The sequence below is a fragment of the Achroia grisella genome, unplaced genomic scaffold, assembly GCF_030625045.1.
Source record: "Achroia grisella isolate CSIRO2021 unplaced genomic scaffold, CSIRO_AGI_Agris_v1 utg537, whole genome shotgun sequence".
In the NCBI taxonomy this organism is placed as follows: Eukaryota; Metazoa; Arthropoda; class Insecta; order Lepidoptera; family Pyralidae; genus Achroia; species Achroia grisella.
In genome coordinates, this window is record NW_026712923.1 from 223,067 (window position 1) to 250,763 (window position 27,697).

At 32.9% G+C, this 27,697-nt stretch overlaps 1 protein-coding gene across 1 annotated transcript; it reads right to left on the reverse strand.

Moving 5' to 3' along the window:
* Window positions 1-423: 423 nt before the first annotated feature.
* On the reverse strand, window positions 424-27,452 carry LOC131847522 (gastrula zinc finger protein XlCGF46.1-like). Its single transcript, XM_059197100.1, has 12 exons — window positions 27,336-27,452; window positions 26,764-26,812; window positions 25,972-26,167; window positions 24,986-25,152; window positions 24,096-24,274; window positions 20,238-20,433; window positions 6,944-7,032; window positions 6,248-6,422; window positions 5,375-5,514; window positions 4,629-4,818; window positions 3,805-3,947; window positions 424-2,969 (listed from the first exon to the last, which is right to left on the reverse strand). Exons 2-12 carry the CDS (start codon window positions 26,780-26,782, stop codon window positions 2,841-2,843), a joined length of 1,623 nt encoding a protein of 540 aa, XP_059053083.1. The 5' UTR covers window positions 26,783-26,812; window positions 27,336-27,452; the 3' UTR covers window positions 424-2,840.
* Window positions 27,453-27,697: the final 245 nt, after the last annotated feature.

Below are 27,697 nucleotides of genomic sequence, written 5' to 3' on the forward strand. Positions count from 1 at the left end.
TGTATAAATATTGTATTAATAGTCAACTGATTAAGAGAACCATTACCATCCCGAATAGGTGATAATCAGAGATATTTTGCTAGGTATTTGTACTAGAATCCACGTAGCGAAGTCTACCACCCTCTCTCAGAATAATTTGATTTGTTATAATTTTTCCCATCACCAGTAAGACAGGCAGAAATATAATTGTCATACAGTTGTTTTTCTGTCGCCTTGATTAAAAGTAACGAGTTTTAATTGGAAATCATGATAATAAGCAAAAAGTCCACGGAGTTCTCATTGAATTAAAAATAATCCACTGAGTTACTTGCCATTTCTTCATAAAAAGAGAGTTAATATTAACTAAAACTGCTTAAGTAGCTATAAATGTATATGTATAGGAATAAATGTTGTACTATTAAAAGAAAAGTGTATTTGCGTGCAAAATATTTTATTTTTGTACTTTCGTCACATTTCGTAACTTGTTGATTAATGTCATAACATATTCTGGATGATGACAACATTTGAGGAACTTCGTAATGAAATATTAATTTATTGATACATAGCACATTTAGGTGCTATGTGCACTTGGGTAATTACGAAACGTAGGTTTTCGATATGTTTTAACAGTCGATAAAAATCTCTAATCTAGAGACCGGCAGTTTATTTTGGAAATAATTTGCAATTATTAATATTAATATTGCTTAATAACTGATTGTAATAACTCAAAAGTCTAAAACTTAGGAAATCGAGCCTGAAGTTTAGTTTTTAAACTCTAGTTCCAAAAATTTGTAATATATCGTGTATATTTATAAATTGAAATTTTGTGCAAATAACACAATACAAAGGGAAGGCGTTTGTTAGTAATATGGACTGATGACCCATTGCTAGCAATTTGTTGTTAGGTTTCTACGACGTTCCCCCCGGAAAACCATCGTGATAAATTCCTAGTGAATTTATCACGATGGGCTACCTGACCGGACATCAACTTCATCTTATCATCCTCCACTAGTGCCCCGTTGTGCCCAGTGCCCAGCGTAAACAGTTAGCGCAATCGAGAGCAACATTTCATTATCATCCGTTTAAAAAAAATCCCGTTTCATAAAAAAATATATATTACTGACTGGCGTCAACAGTAAGGAAACGCATTAAGTTGGTGTTACATCGTTGACGCATTCAGTAAAAATATGGCTAATTTTCGGAATGTCCCGATTTTCATAATTACCCAAATCTTCACTTAAACTTATATTATTGAAATATGAGAAACTTGTCCTTAAAATTAATACATGAAATGACATTATAGATATGTACAACCTCGCGCTTCTATAATAAAATAACATATTGAGATCATTTGGACCCAGTTCACACATTTTATACGTATTTCTTATACTTGTGCCATTAATTATGTATATACATTACACAACGAATGCATAATTGATTAATTTTAAAGATGGCGACATTTCTTTTACATGCGATATAAACGATTTGGTTAAAAAATTAAAATATTCCACATTTTTACATATAATAAAATTATCACGAGGCGAAAACTGTGTGTTTATATTTCACATGAGAATTGTTCAAAGAATTGCAATAAAATTTTCACAGAATATGTTGTTAAATATACATAAATATACTAAAGAAATTGTGTAAAATATCCGCCAAAGAGAGCAAAAATTAATTTTGTGTATTTTTAATATGATACAATCAAAGCAATATTATTTGCATAAATATACTTTAAGGTTTCTTTTATAATAAATACTAACGGCCTGTCCTGGCTTCCCACGTATGCATTACAAATATTTTAATTTCTAGGCTTTTTTTAATAATATGCAGGAATTATGCATATAAACCTTCCCCTTGGATCACTGTATCTATTGCTGAAAAAGGCATCACGTAATATAACGATCCAAACGTATAGACAATGGGCGACTTCGTTATATTCTATGTAAAGATATAATGAATACTAGTTCTATATAAGTATGTGAAATTAGTTGGCACACGGTACTATCTGCCCCGTAAGGGAAGTGGCGTGAATATATATATAACTTACATAACTTCTTAACTAAAGATTATAAAAGTAAGTAACACTGACACGATATTATAAATTAGTCTTTGTAAAAAAAAATACAATATAATGAAAATCTAAAGAGCTGTCTTTAGACATTGTGTTGAAAGTTTAAAATTATTAGAAAATTGAGTATTATTGATAAAATCACTAATGCTAAAATTAATACTAAATTTGTATTGAAATATTATGCATTATAAAATTATATGAATATTTATTACAAATAAGATTGATGTAAAACTAAAAACATGATTCATTGTATATTATTTCCATAGAAACATCTTAGCAAATTTCATTCGTGAAATTAAATAAATTAAGGTACATAGGTATTTTTTTATAGTTGTTAATCAAGGAGAACAACAAAATGCTTATTGGTAAGCGACGTATTTGATTTAGTAATATAGATATAATGTATGATATGAAAAAGTTCCAAGCTGTATACATATATATGTATGTCTGAAACAATTCAATTATATTATATATCATTCTTATACTGATGCATTACAGTTACAAACTATAGCAACTATTATTTAAAAAATATGGATCTGTGCTTAGACAAAGGCAATTTCAATACTGCCAAATATATAAAAGTTACTGGTTCAGTTACTATTAAAAAAACAATTATTTTCATTATCATTGTCACAATGCACATTGAATTCACATTACCAGAAAAAAAACAATGTTTTCTTTTAGTATACGTTAATTATTTAAATAATGTCATTCTGTCATCAGCACTGTCGTATATTTTTTTTATAAAATACTTGAACTCACTGCTTCAGTTATTGTACTCAGATGTTTACATATGTTCGGCTTCTGTTTGCGGGTTGATGGTGACTGCCCGTTGTTCTCCGTTGTCCATTGACATTACCATTTGGTAGGGCACCTTAATTTGTAGGGGCACACGTAGTTTTGTGTTGGACGGTGCCTGTCAAATAAAAAAATGTTTTATAAAAAAAACAAGTCGCGATTTGATATAATTAGTATCTGTTAGACGGCCTCAATAATCTAGCGATTTAGCACACCCCGATTTCTCATACGGTACAAATATTGGTATACATTAGTATGTTTATTTGTATCGGTCTGGATGTTTTCTATGTATATGATGTATGTATGTATTTACAAAAAGTTACTATTTATTTCTATCAGTGGTCTGGTACCCATAACACAAACTCTGCTTAGCTTGATAAGAATACCTCCGAAGACTTCTCACCAGATAGTCCTGGTAAGAAGTCAGAGACACTTTTGTATTTCTATACATAAGTGTGTCTGATTGTTTCTTACAGTTTATCTTAACTGGTCAAAGAAACATTACGACTAATCATATATTTGTCACAAATACATGAGAATAACACATAGGCTATCATTTCAAAAGATATTATGTAAATTAGGTGTACATACGACTATATGACATTTTAGCCGCTTAACTGAACGTCAAATTTATTGTATTAATATTTTTCCCTACGATCCATTTCAAGATACAGATTCAATTGAAAACTGGCAAGAAACTGAACTGAATTTCTTTCTTTTCTAAAGACTTTATTTACATGGTGTGCTTATGTAGATGTGTATGTCTAACATTAAATGAAAATCCCGCGCATGAACAACTATTGCCATGCACGTTCGTCATTCAAGTAATCGTTTAGTGAGTAATATGCTTTGCTCAGTGAATATGATTTAAAAGATGTTATGAAAATTAAAGTGTGATGCAGACGAAGTTCTGCGGTAGTTAACATTATTTCAATGGCATTTAATATACTTACATGTATAGTAATCTCAGGTTTGATTTCATTATTCTTTGGCAGCATGCTGATTGGGTATAAATCAGGCAATTCTTTCTTTGGCTTTGGCTTCGCTTTCGTGTGTACTTGCGAGTGCTTCTGTAGATGATCTTTGCGATAAAATCCTGAAACGAGAAACATTCACATTAAAAATTTGACCTGAATTATAAGGTACCACACTGTTATAGCCCAGGTGTACGAATGTGCGGCCCGAATGCTATTTTTTAAGACTGCAACAGCTCAACGTCGGCGTTTCAGTGGGACAAAACGACAGTTATAGTGTGACAATCAAATACGCTAATGATCGCATTACGCATAATTATAGACATTAAGATTTAAATAAATAAAAAAATTGCCAGGAATCATTTAATTACACACTCAAGACTCTTAACTCAGAAATAAGCGCTAACAAACACACATAAAAAATAGAATTTAATAGAAGATTCTTTATATATATAAACTTAAATTTAAGCACTGCTACAATAGTCACATTTAACTTTTTTTAATCTACCGTTCATTCGAAAACCTGTTTAATCACAAGAGTAAGAAACATGCGTGTTGGTTTATATATACAAGAGTAATAAATTTGAACACAATCATGATATATTAAACTGTAACCTAGATACTGAAATTTTTAAATAAAGGACTATAAAATGTGAAATAAGAAAATCTGAATTGTTATGGGTGAAGTATTTAATATAAAGTTGTTGTAAATAAATCATAGTATTACAATTCCGTTACAAAATTTTCTTCTCTGAACATCTACATGGTAAATAATATCGAAGAATGAAATGTATGATGTATACCTTTTCCACAATCCGTGCAGAAGAATGACTTGACGCCAGTGTGTATATGCAGATGTATCTTATAGTGGTCCTTGCGTTTGAACGGCTTGTTGCAGAACTTGCATACAAAGACTCGTTGGGGCACAGGCAATTGTTCCTCTTCGATTATAAGAGGCTGCGGCTGCCTCTGATCACCTTCATCCATTACCACCTGAAATAAAAAAAAAGTGTAAATATTTTTTAATGGATAGAGATTAATTAAAGTATTTTTTGTTATTATTTCATATAGAAAAATCTTTATTCAAGTAAACTTAAGCACTTTTAAAAGTTCTATTTATTTATTTTATAACTAATACGGAACGCAGACTCAACACAAGAAGAACGACCAAAACAACTTGCATTATGCTCTTTTAAATAAATATTGTTCTAATTTTCATTTGTAAGATTTCGTGTAATTCTTTGATATGTATGTTAGTCTGTAACACGACAGCCTATCGGATTGACAAAATAACAGATAAGATAAAAACATAGATGAGTGTATAATTTCATTTTCGTCCACCTTTCGTTCACATGAAAAACACCACGAATTTCACAAAATACCCTTATACGAACTAAGGTCTTATACGAGCTAAGGTATTATACCTATGCTATTTCACTACCAGAAATCACCCATAAAACCGAAACACAGCTAGCAAAAGAAGCTCCTGGCAGCAGATTTAAGAGACAGATCTAATTGTTACAGCCATTTCTTGTATTCTAATACTTACTTGTATGCAGTCAGATGGATATTTGTTTTCTTTCTTAGCCTCTTGGACAGTGTTACCAGGATTTACATCGCCATTCTCAATGCCTTCTTGATGCAATGCCATACACTCATGGGTCTCAAACTGATCGTTGCTAAAAAAACCTGCAATAATATTATATAATTATCACGGTCTAAAAAAATACGACATATGGTCGCGGGTTGATCCTCGCACGGCACAAACATTTGTATTCATGAGTATGATTGTTGTATAAATGGCGATTATTATAATATGTATTTATTGACAAAAAAAAAATAATCTATGTATATGTATCATTTATCAAGTAATAACACAAGCTTTACTTATCTTGGGTCTAGATGGTGCTGTGTGACAGTGTTGATATTATTATTATTATATAATAAAAAAAAAATACCATATTTCCGGTGATTACGGAGGGAATTTCGTACAAATCAGCCCTGTGTGGTAAATAAATGGCGATTATTGAATCGCCTTATGACACAAACGCAATAGCCTATTCGTGGTACCCTCAAGTAATTAGTGTGAATACGACCGCTCTAAGTCAGTGGTACATTAAAAAATATATAATAAAAACTAACAATACTATATTTTTTTTTTCGGACAGCACTAGAGTATAGTTCTGTTGGCAGCAGCTGGCCTTTACAGCTTCACCGGACGATACTTTAGTCTGAGAGCACCGCTAGGGGGTTCGAACCTCAGCCCAGGCTGTCGTAATTTCGATCCCCGTTAGAAATGGACGGGGGATCGATCGAACGGGATTAATAATATTAATAAAAATAAACTAACCTTAAACAAATTTGATGTAGATTTATTGAAAAAACTATTCATTCCTATTCTAAGGGAGAATGATGTTTTTACCTTCTTTACACAGCGAGCACCATATCGTCGCCTGCTGTCGCATGTGCACGTTTCCATGTACCTTCAAGTGTTGTTTCCTTTTAAATTTTCTGTGACATATTTGACACTCGTGGGGTCTATCAGCTTTCGCTGAATTTGGGTTTGGTCTCTCTATTAACAACTCCATATCGTTTATCTGTGGAAAAAAAACAATTTTTTTTTAATGATGAATATAGAATGGCGTCTCCGTCTGCACTAATGGTATATGCTTGCAGTGCACTAGTGGACGACAAGATGACGATGAAATCAGGTCAGTTAGATTTTAAAGAAAATTCGTACATTGTTTTTTTTTTCATACTATCAAATATATTTCATATATGATTGATTTATTCTGGTTACTCAAGGAACTATTTATTCCTTTATATCAACTTTACTATTTAATAGTTTCTATTGCAACAAAATTCTTAAAAATGTAATTCTGAACAACATTTATAAAAGAGCAAAACGCAAGTTTCTTGTTCATTCATTTTGAGATGAGTCTGCAATCCGAATGAGTGGCAGAATAAAAATAAATATGACTATTTAAAAGTTCTTATATTAACTTCATTTGATAAAGATTTATATTTCTATAATTTGAATAATAGTGTATCAATTAAAACAAATTATAGATAGATAAATATATTAGACAAATTATTTATTTTGAAATGTTTTTTTTACCTTTTGCCATAGCGAATCATCATTCTGGGCGCCATACTGCTGTATGTGATTCTTCATATGATTGAGCAGTTTCTGCGTGTTATAATATACTGAAACAAAATTCAATTTTATTACTACTGTTTGAATGAATCGTCAAATCCAGTAAAATATCTATGGCTATACTTTAAATCTTCATTCTGATTTTAAAAGAATGCACTAATTCTAGCAAAAGAAATATTATTTTTATCACTCTATTCTTAATAACAATTTAATATTCATCAGTACATAAAAACTAATGCTTAAAAAGAATTTGGTGAAAATTAGAATATTAATAAAGTACATATTACTTTCAGTAGTACGTAAATGATTTATTTTTATTTATACACTTTGCACCAGTTATACAAACATGTTAATTAATATAAAAATAAGTAGGTATATACAATTATGAGTACAAAAGGCGGTTTTATCGCTAAGCAATCTTTTACAGGATATAAAATGGTCTATGATTAAAGGTTTTAATTATAAAGTGTTTAAAATTGACAGATAAAGTAAAAGCTACATAACTTCTATATGAACTTAAATAATACTAGCGGACCTAGCAACTTTGTCTGAGTCATATTTTCCTCGTTTTTGCAACACTTTCATTGCATCTCCGCTCCTATTACTCGAAGCGTGATGTTAGAAAGTGATATCCCTCGATAAAAGGGCTATCATTACTTAAAGTATTTTAAAAACTAGAACAGTAGTACCGGAGATTAGCCCGAACATTTAAACTCACAAACTTTACCTCTCTATAATATTAGTTTTAGTATAAATTATCAAAAGAGATTTTGAATTAAATACAAAACAGTAAACAAAATATCACTGATATATATTTATTTTTTGGTTTGGTAGCAAAGGCTTCGTTTTACGGGATACGTAAAGAAATCCTCAGACTTACAAATAAACTAAACAAGCAACAATAAACAAATATGATTCGCTCTTTAAAATATAAAGTACGACCTACCAATTTACTATTAGACTAATTCTGAAATGGGGGTTGTTTTGGGGTGGGCTCAGAATATAATTCCTACCACCCCTGCCCTGTGAGGGCGCAGACTGTCTATGTACAGTAATAGGACGACGCCCATGTACCAGCGCGTTGTTATGTACGCAAATAACATGAGCAATATGAAGATATAATGAAAATAATGTACTCGGCGTATATATAAGACAGCCTCGGTGGTTTAGTGGTTTAAAACACCGTCTTACTTCTAAATGACAGTGATTCGATTTCACGCACGATGCCAAGATTTGTATTAATGATAGTGATTGTTCATATTGGTTTGAGTATTTTCTGCGTTTACGAAAATATTTAAGTACTTCTACCAGTTGACCTATAACAAAAGCTCTGCTCGAGTTGGAGCTAGATGGTGTTGTGTGGATTGTCAAGAGTTATTTTTATACATACTAGAATGTTTCAAATGTGTGTTGTCCAGGATTACTATTATTATTGTACAAAAGACTTTAAAAATTACCCCAATTATATTACGAAGTAACCGATTATCTTGGTATGGACATGTTAGGAAAAGTGAGGACCATGATTTAACGATAGATTTTAACATGAAAACAAATGGAAGTAAACATAGAAGAAGAAAAGACGGAAGGTCTGTGTGAAAGATGATATGCATAAAAGGAGAGTAAGCTCAGATAAGACGGCTTATAGAGCAGGTGGAAGATACTCCGCCGACCCTAAATGATGGGCTAAAGGCGAGTCAATGATGTAGTATGTCCTACGGTTGCACACGGTCTTTAATTTAAAAAAAAAAAATGGCGGGATCTACTTCTCCACACCCGCATAGCATCGCACCACTCGCCCAGGTGTTTCTTTTTTTGCTTAGTGTTCGTTCGAATTTTATTATATTTATATTTACTCAATTGTAAAGAAAAATATAAAAAGCGACTATGTGACCACCCGAATCAACTGGCTGCTCAATTACTACAAATACTTTACCCCAAGCGACTAAAAAGAAGCGACATTGTGTAATGTTTGCAGCATGCTTAAGGAGTAGATTCGCCCGTTGGGGTGGACACTCCATTCTTAGATCCCACACCCAAAAAATCTGCTCATAGTTCCGGGACTGATTGCAGATAAGAAAAGAGAAAAAAAAAAAACAATATTTACTCCACTCTAAGGGAAATGTATTGAACACACGCTATGTTGTTCAATACATTTCATTGTCATGTATGTATATCTGTCTCCATCACTCCACTATACACTTTTTTAACTGTCGGCTACATTTGAACTCACGACCTCATGGACGTAATGCAGGATAGTAAACTACGGTCACGATGATCAAAAATCCATACTAATATTATAATTGCGAAGTGTATCTGTCTATTGGATGCCTTTTCATGGCTAAACAGTTGAACGGATCTTAATGAAATTTGATATGAAGACAGATGATATTACCGGGATGGATTTGGGCTATTTATCAAAAAGAAACTAATAGGGAGTGACAATTTCTCCAGACGAAGTCGTGGGTAACACCTAGTAGCTTATAATCCATTCGTTGTCCCCCAGCTCCCCCCCCCCCCTCTCGTCGCACCTTTTGGCAACGTATCGGCCGTCCGTGATCAACTCCTTTTTCGCTTAGTGTTCATTTTTTTATAGCATATTGTGCAAACGAGCTTGCGACACACCTGATGCTAAGTGATTACCGACGCCCATTAGCACCCGCAACACCAGGAGAATTTGGTGGGCCTTTTAAAACGAGGTGGGTAGGGAAAGAAATTAGGAAAGGGATAGGAGGGAAGCGTCCGGAACCTCGACTCACCATGCAAAACGAGAGCGAATGAAGAGGCGTGGTATTTTCCGTTTCGAACGGACCCATTCGTACTACACTCATTCAACGCGAGGACACATAGCGCACTCTACTACTTAAAAAATTAACTTAATAAAAAAAAAGATAGCTAGGATTTTTCTTTTAATCCATTTTAAAGCGTCGTAGCGTAATCTTTAGACTTTCGACACGTTAAAAATAGGTAGAACAACTTACAAAACTTTGAAGATTACCATAAACAATGTGCTGTCAATTGTACCAAAAAATTAAATATACCTTAATATATCAGTTTTTATATAGTTTTCCTCGAGGATAACGCAATCAAACTAAAATTAATTAAATTTAAGGTTATGATATATGGTAATAACCTTGATGATATGGATGACGTCATGCCACTTATCCTGTAATTTCCCTGCCTAATCTGACCCAACAAGCAAAACACAGCAAAATCTGCTTGGCTATTGAAATAGGTGTGTCTGAGTGACGCAAACGACTTTACGGACTACTTCCTGTAAAATATCTTGAAACAGTAAAGAATTTTCTAGATATTACTGTGATATAAGAAAACTCGTTCTCTCTTATATTTATTACATACTATAAAATGAAGTCGGCGCCGCTGAATATTCGCTTATATTTTTTTAATTACGTAACGAATTTTAATGCAATATTTAACAATAGATAGAGTGATTCACGAGGAAGTTTTATATGTGTAAGGCATGCGTGTTGTAGTATAGCATACAAATTGTAGTATACAAGCCGAGAAATTCAAAGAATTGCAACGTATTCGTGTGTAGCCGGGACGGGTAGCAAGTATAGTATAGATTTCATCCGGACCAGTAAATATAACATTAAACAAAGCTGTATCGGCATGAATTCCTTTACAGCGTCAATTAATAATAACTGGTAGAACATAAACGTGTTCTGTTGGGGGTAGAATGGGCGCGCCCCACCCGTTAAGGGACTAGTTCAGGTATAGAGCCCTTTGGGCATTGTGAACCCGAGCTCCCCTCCAAAAGATAACGGTTACCTACCTACCTGATCAAATGGCGTAACTTATAATATTGTAACAACGTTATTTATAACAGAACAAAGAACAAAAGTAATATTAGAAAAAAAAATAACACGATTAACTAAACATACATAGATACAAATATCTACATTGATAGTAAATACTAGCAAGACATCCCGGCTTCACTTGAGTGCACATTTCCATAGCGCATGCAATGAAATACACTAAGGCATTTTTTACACCTTGCATTATATCATTGATGTAGGGGTCTCTATTTTTTTCTAGTAATAAATATGTAATTTATAGCTTATTATAGTTACTCTGATGTACATGCTATATTACTGTAAAGTGTCATAAAAATCCGTTCAGTAGTTTTGACGTGGATGAGTAACAAACATCGATCCAAACTCACACACTTTCGCGTTTATAATATTAGATGTTACTCAGGGATAATGCAGCATTCTACAACAGAATTTTTGAAGTTGTCCAGTAGTTTTTAATTTGATTTGTCGTATTATTTTAAGCTTCACCGTACGAAAAACTAAGGACGAGTGCAGAAGGCACTAATGGATAATATTAGAAAAAACAGACTAATGGGCTAATACTGAATGGTGTTATTAAACTGAAGATACTAGGTAAACATGAATACGAAGAATAACATAAAATATAAACCACTAAACAAAAATACGCAATAATTCTCCTATTCAAAGTTGGTTCAAAATACTGTAGGTATATCTTCGTTTTGAACATAAATATTTTATTCTACAGCACTGACCTAGTGGCGAGCCAGCAGAAACGAAACCCAGCCGACCCTCCTAAACCGTCCCCCTTCCATTTTTTGTGTAACATACGCGACTGTAACCCCTGTGTTATTAAGTATTATAAAAAAAATCTTGCTGAGAGTTTCACTTGTAAACTGGTTAATGTTAATAGTAATATCAGACGCGTTGTCTAATCTACTTTTTCCAGTAAGTTTATTACTGCGATATGACTATTTTTTTTATACGAGTGCTTACTTAAAAAGGAGTTTCTCAATTGTGTTAGAACAAGCGATTGCTGCGTTAAATTAAAACCGATTTTGATGATTCCTTAAGTCGATACTTTTTAGTTCCCTACCGCGTTGGTCCTATACTAATGTTGTAACTGTGTATGTGTAACAAAATCTTAAATTACTTATTACAATCTCACAAACTACGAGTATAGCTTTATTATTCTTCTATGGTTAATTTAATAGTACATTTAAAAGAGATAGATTTATACAATGTTGTTATCGTTTAATTGTTTTATGTTGACAAAAACAAAATATCTATACATATTCCCGGCCGTATTTGTCTGTATTTTTGCGACAATCTCAAATCCACAACGGGTTTTGACTGATCCATCAACAGATTGATTATTTGAGGAAGGATTAGTTGTAGAAATCATTTTGTTTTGTATAAATTAATTAAATACGCATACCAAACCTCCCCGGTTTGGGTCGCTAGATTTTAATAAATTCTTAAAAATGTCGACAGTATGTAAACAAAGACTTAATCTGTAGGGGAGCGGGGGGTACGTTGTTACAGGGGTAGGAAGTTACACGCGTTTTTACCGGGATTTTAAACTCTTTGATGGATATAATTTGACTCATTTGTGTTCTTATAATGTCGTGCACTAGATAAAACAAGCTAGGTTGTGTGCATGTGTCTCGATTTCAACCAAGTAAGTAAAAAAATCTTTTACGAAATATTTGATTCCTGATGTCTATATATTTTATTTCCTCAAAATTTTTAACCTTGAACGTTCATTACATATCTACCTTGAAATTGCAATATTATTTTATTCTGATATTGATATACATTAATGATGACTTCAATTTATATTAAAAACGTATCATGGGGCAAGTAGTTACAATTTTTGAAAGTTGTTACATGTAACAACTACGCTTAAGCTTACTATAAAATTGAAGAATTCGTTAATGATAATAATGTTTTTATAGAAAAACTTCAAATCCATAGCACTGACAATATTATCTAATTACACTAATAATGAGTGCGTGTTATACTGTAATTATTTATATAAAAAAACATCTATTAAAAAGAGCAACACACAAGTTTGTTGCTCATTCTTCTTGTGATGAATCTGCATTCCGAATGAGTGGTAGAATCAAAATATGACTATTCAAAAGTGCTTGTAATGAGTTTATTTGAATAAAGATTATTTCTATTTCTATAAAACTCGATTTAAAAAATATTCCCCCCAGTTGGTATAAAAATAATATGGCTGGGCAGGACTGGTTTCCTGGTTTTAAATGTTACAAGACTGTTTAAAATAATGTCTATTGTTAGTTTATATAAAACATTATATGTTTTAAAATAATAATAAAAAAATATGTATAATTAATGATTGTGTTTATTTATCTACCGTAACATCGTGCCCCGATGATGTAACAACTAGCCCCAATTGGGGGGTAAGATGTTACAATCGACATACATACATACATTTTAATTAATTAACTTTGCAAGTAATCCAATGTATAACTACCTACCTACCTACTTTAATTAATGTGATGCAAAAACTTTGTACCCTTTTTACGATAAATTGCGTGGAGTGAAGGAGTAGTATGAAATTTCGCACACACAACTTTAAGTGTACAAATTTTCATACTCCTCCGTTAATATAGAGAAGGAGTGCAGAATGCTCATATTTTTTTAAAATTATTCATAAAAAATATGTATATTAAATAAATAAAAAAAATATTACATATACTACCATGTATTTGACACACACACACGCACATATATACTCTTTTGTTTATTATTAAAGTCTGTGGTCAAATTGAGAACAGATTAATGCTGTTTGTCGTTATTATTATTTGTCTGTAGTCCACATTCAGTAAATTCAGTTTAATTATGGTCGTATTTCGACCACTGGGCGAAAATTTTAAATCTTAATTCGAACTATGTGTTGTCCACATTTATTGAAGTGTAATTATATGTGATTTGTAACAAACGATTTCGGTAAACGATTTATCTGTCTATCCATTTAACTATTGGAGTGTTTTGTCGCACACATAGCGTGAACAAAATAGCATACGAGAAAGAGACGAACAGTTCTAGATACAGATAAACTTTAGCTAAATAGGTTTATAGAAAGGAGAATCTATTACTCAACAAAATAAATAATTAATGTAAAATATTTTAATATGTCGTTCTTAAATAATAATATATACATAAATAAAGCAAAGAACAAATTTGAATAACACAGATACAAATGAAAATACGGTTAAAATCAACAGTCTCAACACACCCGAGGTCGCCCCTCCTTCCAAAAATAAATTAGATCTCAGGAGCGGTCCCTAATCTAGCATCCCTTGGAATAAGCACAATCCCCCTTTTCGGTCCCCCTCATGGGTCGGTCCATGGGGGATCTCTCTTGAAATAGGGACTTTTTATAACATTCGCTTTTAGATTTTACCGCACACAAGAGTTATCTATTTTTGGTGTACAGATATAAAATACAAAATGCTACTCAATACAAACTAGTCTAGTCCATACTAAGATTATAAATGCGAAAGAGTCAATACGTTACCTTCTCATGAGTAAAAAAACTAAATAAAGCTTAATTAAATATCAGACAAATACACTGAAAAAAATGTTTACAAACGTAACTACTAAACTGTAGTAAGTTACTTCAGATGGTCGCGGGTTCGATTCCTCGCACGGCACAAACATTTATATTCATGAGTATGATTGTATCGGTCTGGGTGTTACCGATGTATGTATTTACAAAAACAAGTGTATTTGTATCAGTTATCTACTACCCATAACTACTCAAGCTTTAGCTAGCTTAATATGGGTCTAGATGGCGCTGTATGAATTGTCCTGTGATTATTATTATTACATTTGCATGCAATTTCAACACAGATAAATCATATTTCGAATTAATATATATGAAACTTTTTACTTTACCTGCTTAAGTTTAAAAATAGTACCCAAACCGGTTACTATTTTTAAACTTAAGCAGGTGTTGGCGCTATATACGGATAGTCATTACTATTTGTATACCTGTGAACACTATATTAATTACTCTAGAGGCGAAACAACTCAACCGATCTGCCCGCAATTTGGCATGCACGTAATTGTGATGGAGTAAATTAGGACGTACAGAACACAGTCAATCAATACAGCCCAGACACGGACTAGACGAGGTTGGAGGGTTGGAAGTAGTAAGATAAATATGAGTATGACTGTCTACTTCAATCACTAACGGTTAAACCGATATCTGAGTAGTCTAAATATATATAACTCAAAGGTGACTGACGTAGTGATCTATCAACGCACAGCCCAAACCACTAGACGGATCGGGCTAAAATTTGGCATGCAGATAGATGTTATGACGTAGGGATCCGCTAAGAAAGGATTTTGATTAATTCTACCGCCAAAGGGATAGGGGATGAAAGTTTATATGAAACTTTGTCAATTTTAAACCGATCGAGCTGAGACTTTGCATGCATAAAGCTAATATAACGTAGGCATCCCCTAAGAAAGGATTTTGATAAATTCCACCCATAAGAGGATAAATTAACGCGAGCCAAGTCGCGAGCGAAAGCTAGTTAAATGGTACCGGCCAAACCCGATTTTATGACAGACTAGCTTTTCCTAGGCTAAATCAGTTTATCCTAGGGCCGATAGGAGAAACTAGCTTGTCCTAAAATCGACTTTAGGACAAGGTAAATAAGTACTTAAGGACAGACAAGCTAAGTGTATATGTTACAACATATACACTTACCTTGTCTGTCCTTAAAAAGAACGGAGGCTAAATCTCCATTTTCAAATAATTGTATGGCCGATAGGAGAAACTAGCTTGTCCTAAAACCGCGTTTGTCCTACAGGACTATATGAGTTAAGTATTTAAGGACAGACAAGCTAAGTGTATATGTTACAACATATACACTGAACTCTGAAAAAGAACGTAGGGTAAATCTACATTTTCAAATAGGTGACTTTGAACAAAGTCGTCTGCGTGAGTACCACTGTCTCACCCATTACGGCCGCTAAGCAGCTTCTTTTGTAATGTGAGTTTAAGTTCAGATTCAGAAGGATGAGTGAGCTATAACAATGAAGTTATAGTATACAGGGCGGTAAGTGGATTGTTATTAATGTGAACTGATGACCCCTTTGCTATCAACGTACCATCCATGTCAGGACCGACACGCGGTTCCCTGTGGAAACCATCTAGATAAATTCCTGGTGATTTGTCACGATGTGCTAACTGACTTGACCTCATGTTCATCTTATCACCCTCCACTGGTGGCCCGCCATCGTAAACTGTTAGCGCAGGCGAATGCACAATGCACAATCCATAAGAAAAAACATGGTACTCGTACATTACTAGCAATAGGGCTATTAATTATCGGTACCACTTACCATCAGGTATTTGATAGCCATATCAGATAGTAAGCTTGTTTACTTCATTCATCGTCAATGGCTTGCCTTTATTCCAATATTTGGGGTCGGCGCAGTATGTCATTCTCTTCCACTGATCTCTATCGGATGTCATATCTGAGCATACTCTTCTTTTATTGATATCATCTTTCACACAATCCATTCATTTTTTTTAGGGCGTCCTCTCCCTTTCCATCCATCCACGTTCATATTATACACTTTCCATAAGACATGATCCTCGTTCCTCCGCGTAACATGCTAGTATAAAAAAATATTCTGTCTACCATAGATACCTACTGTTAATATTCTAAACAAGTTTTCATTGTTGGTCATTGATGGGCGTTGGTAGGGGGTGACCCCAGGGACGCTGACCTCGCCTTTCACCCCTTTTTTGGGTTGACGCTACAGCGTAGGATTGTAGGTACATAAAGTTTTTACGTGATATTTGTATCGAGTACAAAATTACAACTGAACAAGAAATTACAGTATATGCTTTTAATTTTTAAAATTGATGTAATCAAAACAAGTGCTCATTATTAATCCTGACAATGATTAATACGTTTTAATATTGAAAAATCTAATAAATAATAAAATCTACAGCGATAATTTTCTTACTTCGAAATATTTGAAAACAAATTGGAAGTAACTCTGATTTTCATATCTTATAATATGTACTAACGGAAATTCTGAAGTAACAACGAGTATTAGAGTACAATTACATTACTACAATTGATTGTGATGCATTAATTAATAGCATTATTCCCGTATTAGTTCCATATTTATTGCGTGAAATGGAATATATTCAAATAATAATTTAAGCACTGTTGAATAGTCATATAATGTTTTATTCTACCACTTGAATGCATCACAAGAATGAGAAAGAAACTTGCGTGTTGCTCTTTAAAATAAATGTTTTTTAGAATTACATTTTTAAGAATTTTGTGCGAATACAATCTGCCAAATAGCAAAGTTGACATAAATAAATAAATAGTTATGTCAGTACTACGGTATAGTAGGAGAGACATCTAACATTAATATTTTTTTATACAACGTTAATTTTACTGTAGTCTTCTTAACCCACTTTAAAGATTCTTTCACAGTTATATATTTTAAATTTTCTTTGTTTTCTATAAGGACAGAAAACTATATTTACTTTTGAAGAACTAAGAAATTCTTACAATAATTACGCCGTGCGGAGCCGAGGCGGATTATTAGTATATATACGTTCTCGTGATTCGCCGTCGCTTACAAACGGGCGCCGCCGCACCGTCACAACGGTCGGCAACCTCATTCCCCCCTGAACAGTCACTATCTATACCTACCAGTTATAAATTCTATAATGGACCCATGTGTCATACGCAAGGGGGATATCGGAAGAGTCTCTTGGCCACATACCGGAGCAATCATTATTTATCTTGACTTTTGTACTGTAGTACAAACCTTCTGACCATGGGCGATATGGGAATAGAATAGAAAATCCTTTAGTTATTTCTAAACTTTCTTATTTAACATACATTATTAATTTTATTAAACGAGTCCTTTACACGAGTAATTTAATGGCAAATAATGGTATTTACATCTCTATTATTAAAAAATATATATTCTTCCGGAATGAATAAGTAACTTGAAAAAAATACCAATGAAAAAAGCACCCTATGGCCTAACGTCATGTATGAAATAAGGAGAAACAATATAATGACGGCCTTGGTGGTCTAGCGGTTCAGTACACCGCTTACTTCTGATGGTCGAGGGTTCGATTCCTCGCACGGTGCAAACATTTGTATTCATGAGTGGCGCTGTGTCAATTGTCCAATTATTTATATATTATTACACCTTGATTTAATATACCATATTAATATTCCGGAAAAAAAAGGTGAAACTTTTATTCCGTCCTTGATATACAACCTATTTTATACCTATACATATATATTATATGTATACTAGCTGTCCCGGCAAACGTTGTTTTGCCATATAAATTAATATCGCCATTAAAAAATAAGGGTTCATGGTAAAAGGGTGGTAATATTTTTATTTAATGCCGAATCATAAAAAAAGAAAAAATTGACACAAAATAAAAAAAACAATTTGGTGTGGGTGGGTCGGTTCATTCACTTAGACAACCTATTCTCAGCCCTACTAGCTACCTACCCCGGCTTTGCAAGGGTGTACCTTTCTCTTGAATCACTCTATCTATTGCTAAAAACTGCATTAAAATCCGTTAAACTACTTAAAAGATCTAAGCTAACAGACAGCGGAAATAACTTCATTTTTATTATGTAAAGAAGAAAAAGATTAACATCATATTTTGTGAAACGGTTAAAAACCGACAAACTTATACTATGGGATGGAAGTATAGATTTTAAATTTCATACATCATGTATGTTATGGATTTTGTTTGTAAGGTGTTTTAAATATTGGTACAAATTCATTTATGACTTGAAAAAAAACTGGCAATTTGTATTCAGACACGCATTCAGTGAAGAGTGGCCGTTTTTGACTTACATAACTATTTGTCGCTCAATGGTCTAAATTCGACCATAATTAAACATTATTAAGGTCTATTGTCACAGACTATATTTCTATTCATGTGTGTGTCAAATACATGGTAGTGTGTGTAATATTTTTTTTTATTTATTTATCGTATTTATTATTCAAAATAAAAACATAGCATTCGCACTTCTACTTTATATCTTAATCTTAATAATATTATAAATGCGAAAGTTTGTAAGTATGGATGGTTGTTACTCTTTCAACTGAACAACAAAACTACTGAACGGATTTTGGTGAAAACTTATAGTAATATAGCTTATACATCAGAATAACATATAGGCTATATTTTATACTGTTATTTAACGCGGCTAAAACAGCTAATAGACTGTAAATGTGCAAAATTTCATACTACTCCGCCCGTGCAATTTTTGTAAAGGGGTACAAAGTATTTGCTTGACGTATTCATGTATTGGTATACAAATTTTGTTTGTTGTTTTAAATATTATTACGCACGATATAAAAATGAAACCGAAATAAAACATTATTTAATTATTATTACGCGCGATTAATAATAAACTGTATTATTAAATAATTAAATAATATACAAATAAAAAAATATACCAATAATGATATTTTCGAGAAAAAGACTTTATAACTTTTTATAGTCGACTAGGTGTTACTCTACTACTACTACTGTGACCTCCTCTGATTAGGAAAAAAGCCTATATTCTATCACGTGATACAATATGCATATTAATTTCTGTCAGGAGCAATAATGCTATAATTTTACACGTTACTGGTCATATTAAATTGTCCTATGCTAATTAATACATCTTCAGAAATATCTTCATGTCTCTTATAATAATATATAAGATTTATACAACGGATTAGTCGTAAACATTAACAAACATGCAGACATAAACGCCATCACATTTTGTTATATTAGTATGGATTTTCCTATTTTTAAATTATACGGCCGCATGGTGTAGCGGTTTAGCATACGGCCTTACTTCCGATGGTGTCGTATCCGACACGCGGGATTGGCCTTCAGCCGCTCCATAAGTCCTTCCGCGGGTTTGTAGTGCCATCTGCACTCGCCCCCTATCGACCGGTGAAGCTGTAAAGGCCAGCTGCGGCCAATAGCATTAGAGTAGTCCGAAAAAAAAAGAAACTTCCGATGGTCGCGGGTACGTTTTCTCGCATGGTACAAACTTGTATTCATTAGTATGTTTTTTTATACCAGTCTGGGTGTTTTCTATACATATAATATATCTATTTATAATACATATATTGTAAATGTCTATCAAAAATCTTTATTAGACTAAATCGTTCGGTATACAAAAATATAAAATACAATTCTTAATAGAAAATACAATGTAAATAAGAAGTATCAAACTATATGGCCAGTACTTCCGCAACAATATATATGTAAATATTCATATCAGTTGTGTAGTACCCCTAATACAAGCTCAGCTTAGCGTGAGACTATATTGCGCAGTGTGAATTGTCGTAAAATACTATTATTTTCATTCATATAATTATTTATGTAACTTGAAATCATCACTCACCTTTCCCGCACTCGGTGCAAGGATGCTCCTTCCTGTTATGGGTCGCAAGGTGCAGTTTTAAATGGTCTTTCCTCTTGTAAGTCTTGTTGCACAAATGGCAACCAAACGGTCTGTCGTCATCTAATTTTTTACTATTCGTATGTTTATACAATTCCGTAGAGTCTACAGATTCGTTAAAATTAAACGAATCTCCAGCCTGAAACAAACGTTACTTTATAAATAAGGAATACCATGTCCGTAAAAATACAATAAACAACCCGGCCTCGCACGGTACAATCACTGATACAGGGAGAGGGGGGAGGGAAGGGGGAGGGGGGGAAGAGGGAGTAGGCGATTTTTAGTAATGTGGATTGCTATTTGTGTTCATTGCTACCATTGGACCATGTCAAATTGACGTTCATACGGTCCTCCCTGGAAACAATCGTGCTAAATTCCTGGTAAATTTGGCGGGATGATGGGACTGACCTGACTTCACTCTGGCCTTATCGGTACTCGTATACATTAGGGGGCGGGAAGGGGATTGTTAGTAATGTGGATTAAGAACTACATTGCTAGCCACTACAATTGAATTGTGCTATGTCAGGTTGACATCCACGTGGTTCCCCATGGAAACCATCGTGCTAAATTCCTAGTAAATTTACCACGATAGGCTAACTGACCTGACCTCATACACATCTTATCATCCTCCACTGGTGCCCCGCCAGCGTATACCGTTAGCGAATACGGGTGTATCAGTCCATTAGCATCCATAAAAAACCGCGTGTCGTGTAAACAAATATACAAAAAATCCAACGTTAGTCATACAGGTAAAACTGTTGCACTTTTACGTCACTTTTCCATACCATTTCATTTAGAAGTACAAGGAAATTATTTCATACATTCCAAGGTACGACTCATGAATTGTGGTATAGAGTTTTAAACTAGGTAATATACCTTGGGAAATACCGTCCATGTGATTTAAGTATAATAACAATAACCCAGAACAATTCAAATAGCGCCATCTAGTCCCAAGATTAGCAGAGCTTGTGTTATGGGTACTAGATAACTGATAGAAATACTTAAATAATAATAATAATAATATTCTCAGGACAATTCACACAGCGCCATCCAGTCCCAGGTTAAGCTATCTAAAGCTTGTGTTACGGGTACTACATAACTGATACAAGTACATAGATTTTTTTTCCGTAAATACATACATATTATACATAGAAAACACATAGACCGATACAAACAATCATACTCATGAATACAAGTGTTTGTGCCGTGCGAGGAATCGAATCCGCGGCCATCGGAGGTAAAGCGGTGTGCTAGACCGCTAGACTACCGAGGTTGTCGAAGTTTAAATAGTTGTAAACACATACATAGTATACATAGAAAATATCCAGAGATACAAACAATCGTAATCATACAAATGTTTGCATCCTGCAAGGAAACGAATCTGCGACCATCTCGCATTCAAGACGAATTACGAGTAAATGATAAGTTAAATGTATTCAATTTTTTTATACAGGTTTCTAAAATAAAGACACTCAAACCGGCTCCCCGAGCTACCATAGTGATTCCAATATCCCCTCCATTCTGGAGTATTCCCTCGTATGTAATGTCCCCCACGTAGTTTTATATTACCCTTTCCTGCATACCGATTAAACCGTTACCTAACGGCTTAATCACCAGCAAATGCATATCCAAAGAGAATTAATTTAAGTCGAGCGGTCGATGGTAAGTTCTTATGTATTTGGAATTACATTGGACGGGCCACCTGATCATCATGTTATAATGTGTCTTGTGATAGGTACTAATCTTGCGTTGCCATCCGGAGTAATAAGTTGTCCTGTAATGTGTCCTTAATATCACTGCCTATTCTCACCCTATGACCGGCTTACAAAGCAAGCTATTGGCGGTTGAAATATGTGAGACTGAGGTACATACACAGACTTTGTACTGTAACTGTACTTTGTTAGAACAATCAATACAGGATTTTTTAGACAAAACAGCATTAAGGGCAGAACTATCGTACAGTTGTAATAACTTTTGGATTACATTCAAGTTTTGTACCAAACTCTCCTAATAAAATTCTTGTTCTTATTGTAATCTGGTTTGTGTGCTAATATATAAATAACAGAAAAAAAAAAATTATGAGTATTCTTTTAAATGCACTAAAAAAGTGCCTACCAAAAAGTAATAAACACGGAAATATTGATTAGATTTTACTAAAAAACAGTAATAGACTAGTACTAATCTAGTTGTACTAGTAACTAAAAATTAGCTATTACCAAAATATTGTAAAAAATATGAAATATTTTTGTTTATTGCACTATGGTTTTTTAACCCAGTAACCCAACAAAGTTAGTTAAACATTTCTATCAGCGTGTGTATAATAAACACAACCTAAAATATTAGTTCTAGAAAATTTATTTACAAATATACCTAGGTTACTATTATTACGTAGGCATAGAAAGGATATGCGAAATTCCCACGAGAACACGAGAGAGGGCAAGGGTGGGCAATGCCGCAGCTTGAAGGGGGTGGGGATTGTTAGTATTGGGAACTATTAGCGCCATTGCTACGGCGGGCTAACTGACCTGATTTCTGCCTCCTGGCACCCCACCGACGTGTGTCATTAGCGCAAAGCGGGATCACTAATCCGTCATCTTCATTAAATAGTATAAAACAAAGTCGCTATCGCTGTCTGTCCGTCCCTATGAATGCTTAAATCATTAATTCTACGCAACGGATTGAAAGTGTTTTTTTTATTAGTTAGAGTGATTCAAGAGGAAGGTTTATATGTATAATGCATGCGTGTTATAGTATAGAACAAGCCGAGAAACTAAAAGATTGTAAAGATACATCCTTGCGAAGTCGGGACGGGTCGGTAGTGAACAATCAAAAAAGTAATAATAATACAGTAAAATGGAAAATATACATTGAAGTGACCTATAAATGTAGTAGCTACCTATATGTATAGGTACAGCCAGTCGTTATAAACGTTATGAGTATACATTATTATCTCTAGTGAGATAACTGAATAACTTCAGTTATAACCTTTTTTATTTTTGGAACTAAACATTTTAAATAGACGAAATTATTAATAATATATAAGGGAAAAGAAGAGAACCTACACTGCCATACACACTTAATACAATACTTTTCGGGGAGCAAATGAAAGAAAAAAGGGTATGAACTGTAGTCTATGGAAAAAAAATTGACGCAATTAAATTTCTCTTTCGACTAATACAAAAAGAGTAAGATTTAAAAACAACACCAACAGATAGCGAAATTAAAAGGTAAATGTGTAGAAGGTTACAATAAACAAAATTTTTGTTACATAATACGTAATTTTTTTTAATAGAACGAGAGTATTTTACTTATAATAGTGCGAAACATAATATGTCCTTAAATCCACCCTGAATGGACCTCACGTGATTACGTCACGCGCACTTATACTTTACCATTCCGGAGAACCAATTAATTAATATCCTAATTTTACTGCCTCAACCCGACCCCTCACCCGAAACACAACTTACAAACCAAATCTACTTTTTATTATAAGTCTATCTTCGTTAAATTGTTACTTCACCCGACATTATCGCGCATAACTGAATTCTTTTTGATGAATCTTTATACAAATCCATAGTCATTTTGTCATGATTTATTTTCACACTTGTAACACCATATAAGTATATATAAACGTCTACTGTCACAATATTTATTTTATGAGATAAAAAAAGGATATATTTCTACTTTTAACTATGTGTCCTATTTCATAACATGTACGATTAACATTGATTACCACCATTGTAGTTTAAAAAAACATTGTTCAGTAAGGCTAATTATTTAAAGTAACAAAAGAAACAGTACCTCCTCATATTCCACTTGATCATTGATATCGATTAACGGCGTCATGTAGTCATCGGTGATCTCTTGCTTGATATCCATTAGTACATCACCATCATCATTGGTATATTGCAAATTCTGTTCCATGAAAGTCTTGCTGTGTGTTTGTAGATGTTTTTGTAGGTGGTCCTTGCGATAAAAAGCTGCAACAAAACCGATTATTCAGTCAACCGAACCATTATAAAAATTTGTATAAAGTCAAAATAGTTCATAGGACACTAGCTATTACCCGCTTTATATTGTTTTGAGATAAAAGTTATCCCTTATCAGTACTCTTGATAAAATATTATCACATCTAATTTCTATAAGATACACTCAGGCCTTTCTTCTAATGCCTTCTGAGGTCTAGCGGTTTAGTAGAACGCCTTACTGGTCACGAGTTCGATTCCAAGCATGGTATAAACATTTAAATTTATGAATATAACTTTTTATATTTGTTTGCGTGATTTAATGTATATTATGAATGTATTTAAGTATTTTTAGTATCCACATAATATAGTATAACAAAACATAATAGTATAACACAACCTCTGATTAGCAGATGGTTTCTAGCAGAGCTGTGTGAATTATTAAGGTTTGTTTAAAATGTTTTTTGTAAATATTTAAAAAACGTTATAAACCAATTTAAATATATTCATACATGTCAGCAGGCAACAGTCTTTGATTTTAATACATTATAATGTCAAATATATAAAAAGAACTGGCAAATACGCACATTTAGATTATTTTTAGTCCTGAAATATTTTTTCACTTCAAATTTCAACATGTTCATTCAGCTATTTAATTATGAAAAGGTAACAAACAATTTGTATTCATAATATTAGTATTGGTGTTGGTGTATCCATACTACTTACATCTGCCACATATTGTGCATGCCATATTCTTGTCTCCGCTGTGTATGGCCTTATGGATATTCAGGTGCTCCTTCCGTTTGAATGCCTTCCCACAATGAGGACACACATGTGGCCTCACCTCCTGGTGCTCTTGTGTATGTCTCTCTAAATGTTCTTTACGTTTTAAACTACATAATAGAAATTATATATTTATAACATTTTATTTCAAAGTAAAAAAACATTTATGCATGTAGTACATTTTATTTGTTTATGAAAGTTATGTTTTTGTATTCATATTATTTTCCCTACAATCTAGTAAAGACTATAGATTCAATTCAGAAGAACTGGCAAGAAAAAAAACACAATATGAAATGAAATACCATCATTATAGTATGTAGATCGGATAAATAAAAACCTTATATTATGAAAACAAAGAGTTTTAATTGACAATAAAAAAAACATAATAGCATTATTTAAATATGAAAACACTACTAAACTCATTACAGATATACATCCTATGCACTGAAAACAAAAATATTATACTTCAGCACCTACATCAAATACACATATATCTTCCCATGTACCTTAAATTTGATATTTGATAAAATAGGTATAATCTTACTTATGACTTGAGAATTCTAAAATATAATTACTCTGTTTGGTTCAAGAAGCTCCAAAACTCATGCAAATCTTTATCCTAAAGTAAGTAATGGCTGTCTTTAAATATATAAAGTATCATTATACTAAATAAAGGCATGTGTATTTCAACGGTTACAAGATCTTTGTCTTTAGTTCATTGTTATTTAGTTTGATAAAATGGAAAGTATTGTTAAAAGGAAAACATTAAAATATGCAGGAAAAATTATATGCCTAGAAGTAGATCAGTCCACCTTTCTCTGATTCCATTTAGGGGTGAATAAAAGGTTTATGGAAGTTCACAACAGTGCGGGGAACTAAATTGAGTATTCCCAGTGGTGAAATGTGATGGCATTTCGATTTTAACTCACCCCGTTCCACAGATACCACAAATATGTTTGTATTGCTTGGTATGTACACATAAGTGTAACTCAAGCTTTTCTTTTTCTACATATTTTCTGGGGCATGCTACACAGCAGTACTGTGTCACACCATCCTGATCAGTTAGTATAATAGCCAGTTTATTCTTAGACGGGTAACTGCTTTTGATAGCTTGTAGTACAGAATCTGAAATATACATATGTTATTGAAATACCATTTGGTAAAATTATAACAAGAAAACAAAAGAAAGATAATAATAGTACCTCATCAAATATTTGGGCTCATTTGAAAGTCCAGAATAGTAACAATTTTTTATCTAAACTTTATCTAAGCTACAAAATACATTTTAAAACTTTATTGGTATAACATTAATATCAGTACCTAGATGAATTAAATAACAAATATATTATTTATTTGAGTGACAACATCAAACAGAAATAATCTTTATTTAAATAAACACAATACAAGCTTTTGAATAGTCAATTTTTATTCCACCATAAAGAATATGGTGCAAACATTTATACTTATACACATCTGCTTAAATATATAAATTCTGCTTAAAAGTGATGAGAAGTGTGAGTGTGAGTGCTCATGAGAAGTTTTAGAAAATATCAGGAAATTATTACTTTACATGTTTGTTTTAAATATTAGATCATTTTTCTATGGAAGGGATGGCCTTAATATTACAATAGGTATATTAATGTAAGATATATATATACATATATATATGTAATTTAAAACTAGTAAGTATGGTAATAATACTTTTACATCTAAAAGTTTACCTTCAAAATCTTCTTCCATTCTTAATTAATACTTCTTGAATGTACACACCTAAAAAATATCACACATACTTAAAATGATGTAAATATAACTTGAATGGACATTTAAAACATGTAACTATAACAAAATATGTTTAAAAGTGGTGCTTAGTTGCTTCCGCCGTCGCCTTACAAGTGAATAGGGGGCGAAAAAAAACCCAAACTTGAAATAGTGATCCCCACCCCTACCCATGGATTTCGCCCAAGGATCGTGCTCCCCTCTGTATAGGGGTGACTACCCTTTGTCTACCCTAACTTCCCCTACAGCAGGGGAGGGGACCCCACTTCGGACCGTTAACCGGAGGGGTGGTGTTAACTTACCTCAACATCGATTCAAAATTCACTACCTGATGTCTAAATCTAAGTATATATCATTTATAGATTATTATATTTTCCTAATTTTACAAATAGTGGTAAATTTAGAAAGTTTAAATAACATTTTACTTGATAACTGATTGGTACGCGCCAAAAATTTTAAAAAAAGTATTACCTATTCATTAATCAAAAGTAATATTTCAATAACAACAAATACTTACATAAACATGCTAATTTATCACAATTATTTAATCTACAATTAGCGAATAAAATATTAAACACACACAAAGCAATAAAAACATAAAACACGTATCACTAAACCATTCAAAACAGGGTTGTATAAATGACTGAGTAAGAGTGAGTTAAGTGAACGTGTGCGTAGTGAACTGATGAGTGGTGAATTGAATGACTGAAATGACAGCACCATGGGTACAACCACAGAGTCTCTACGGGGGAACAATATGAAAATATGAAATTTATTTATGTAGAATATGTGAATTTCATACAAAATTAGCATAAATTTCGCAAAATATATACTAAGCGGAAGTTATTATATATAAGTTAAAAAATTTTTAGACGTCTC

Excerpts from the sequence above, each read along its gene's own strand:
- LOC131847522 (XM_059197100.1), bottom strand. Across the intron at positions 20,434-24,095 it reads ATCAAGTGGAATATGAGGAG|GCTGGAGATTCGTTTAATTT; the intron begins GTACTGTTTCTT and ends CGTTTGTTTCAG. Across the intron at positions 4,819-5,374 it reads ATCCATCTGACTGCATACAA|GTGGTAATGGATGAAGGTGA; the intron begins GTAAGTATTAGA and ends TTTTTATTTCAG.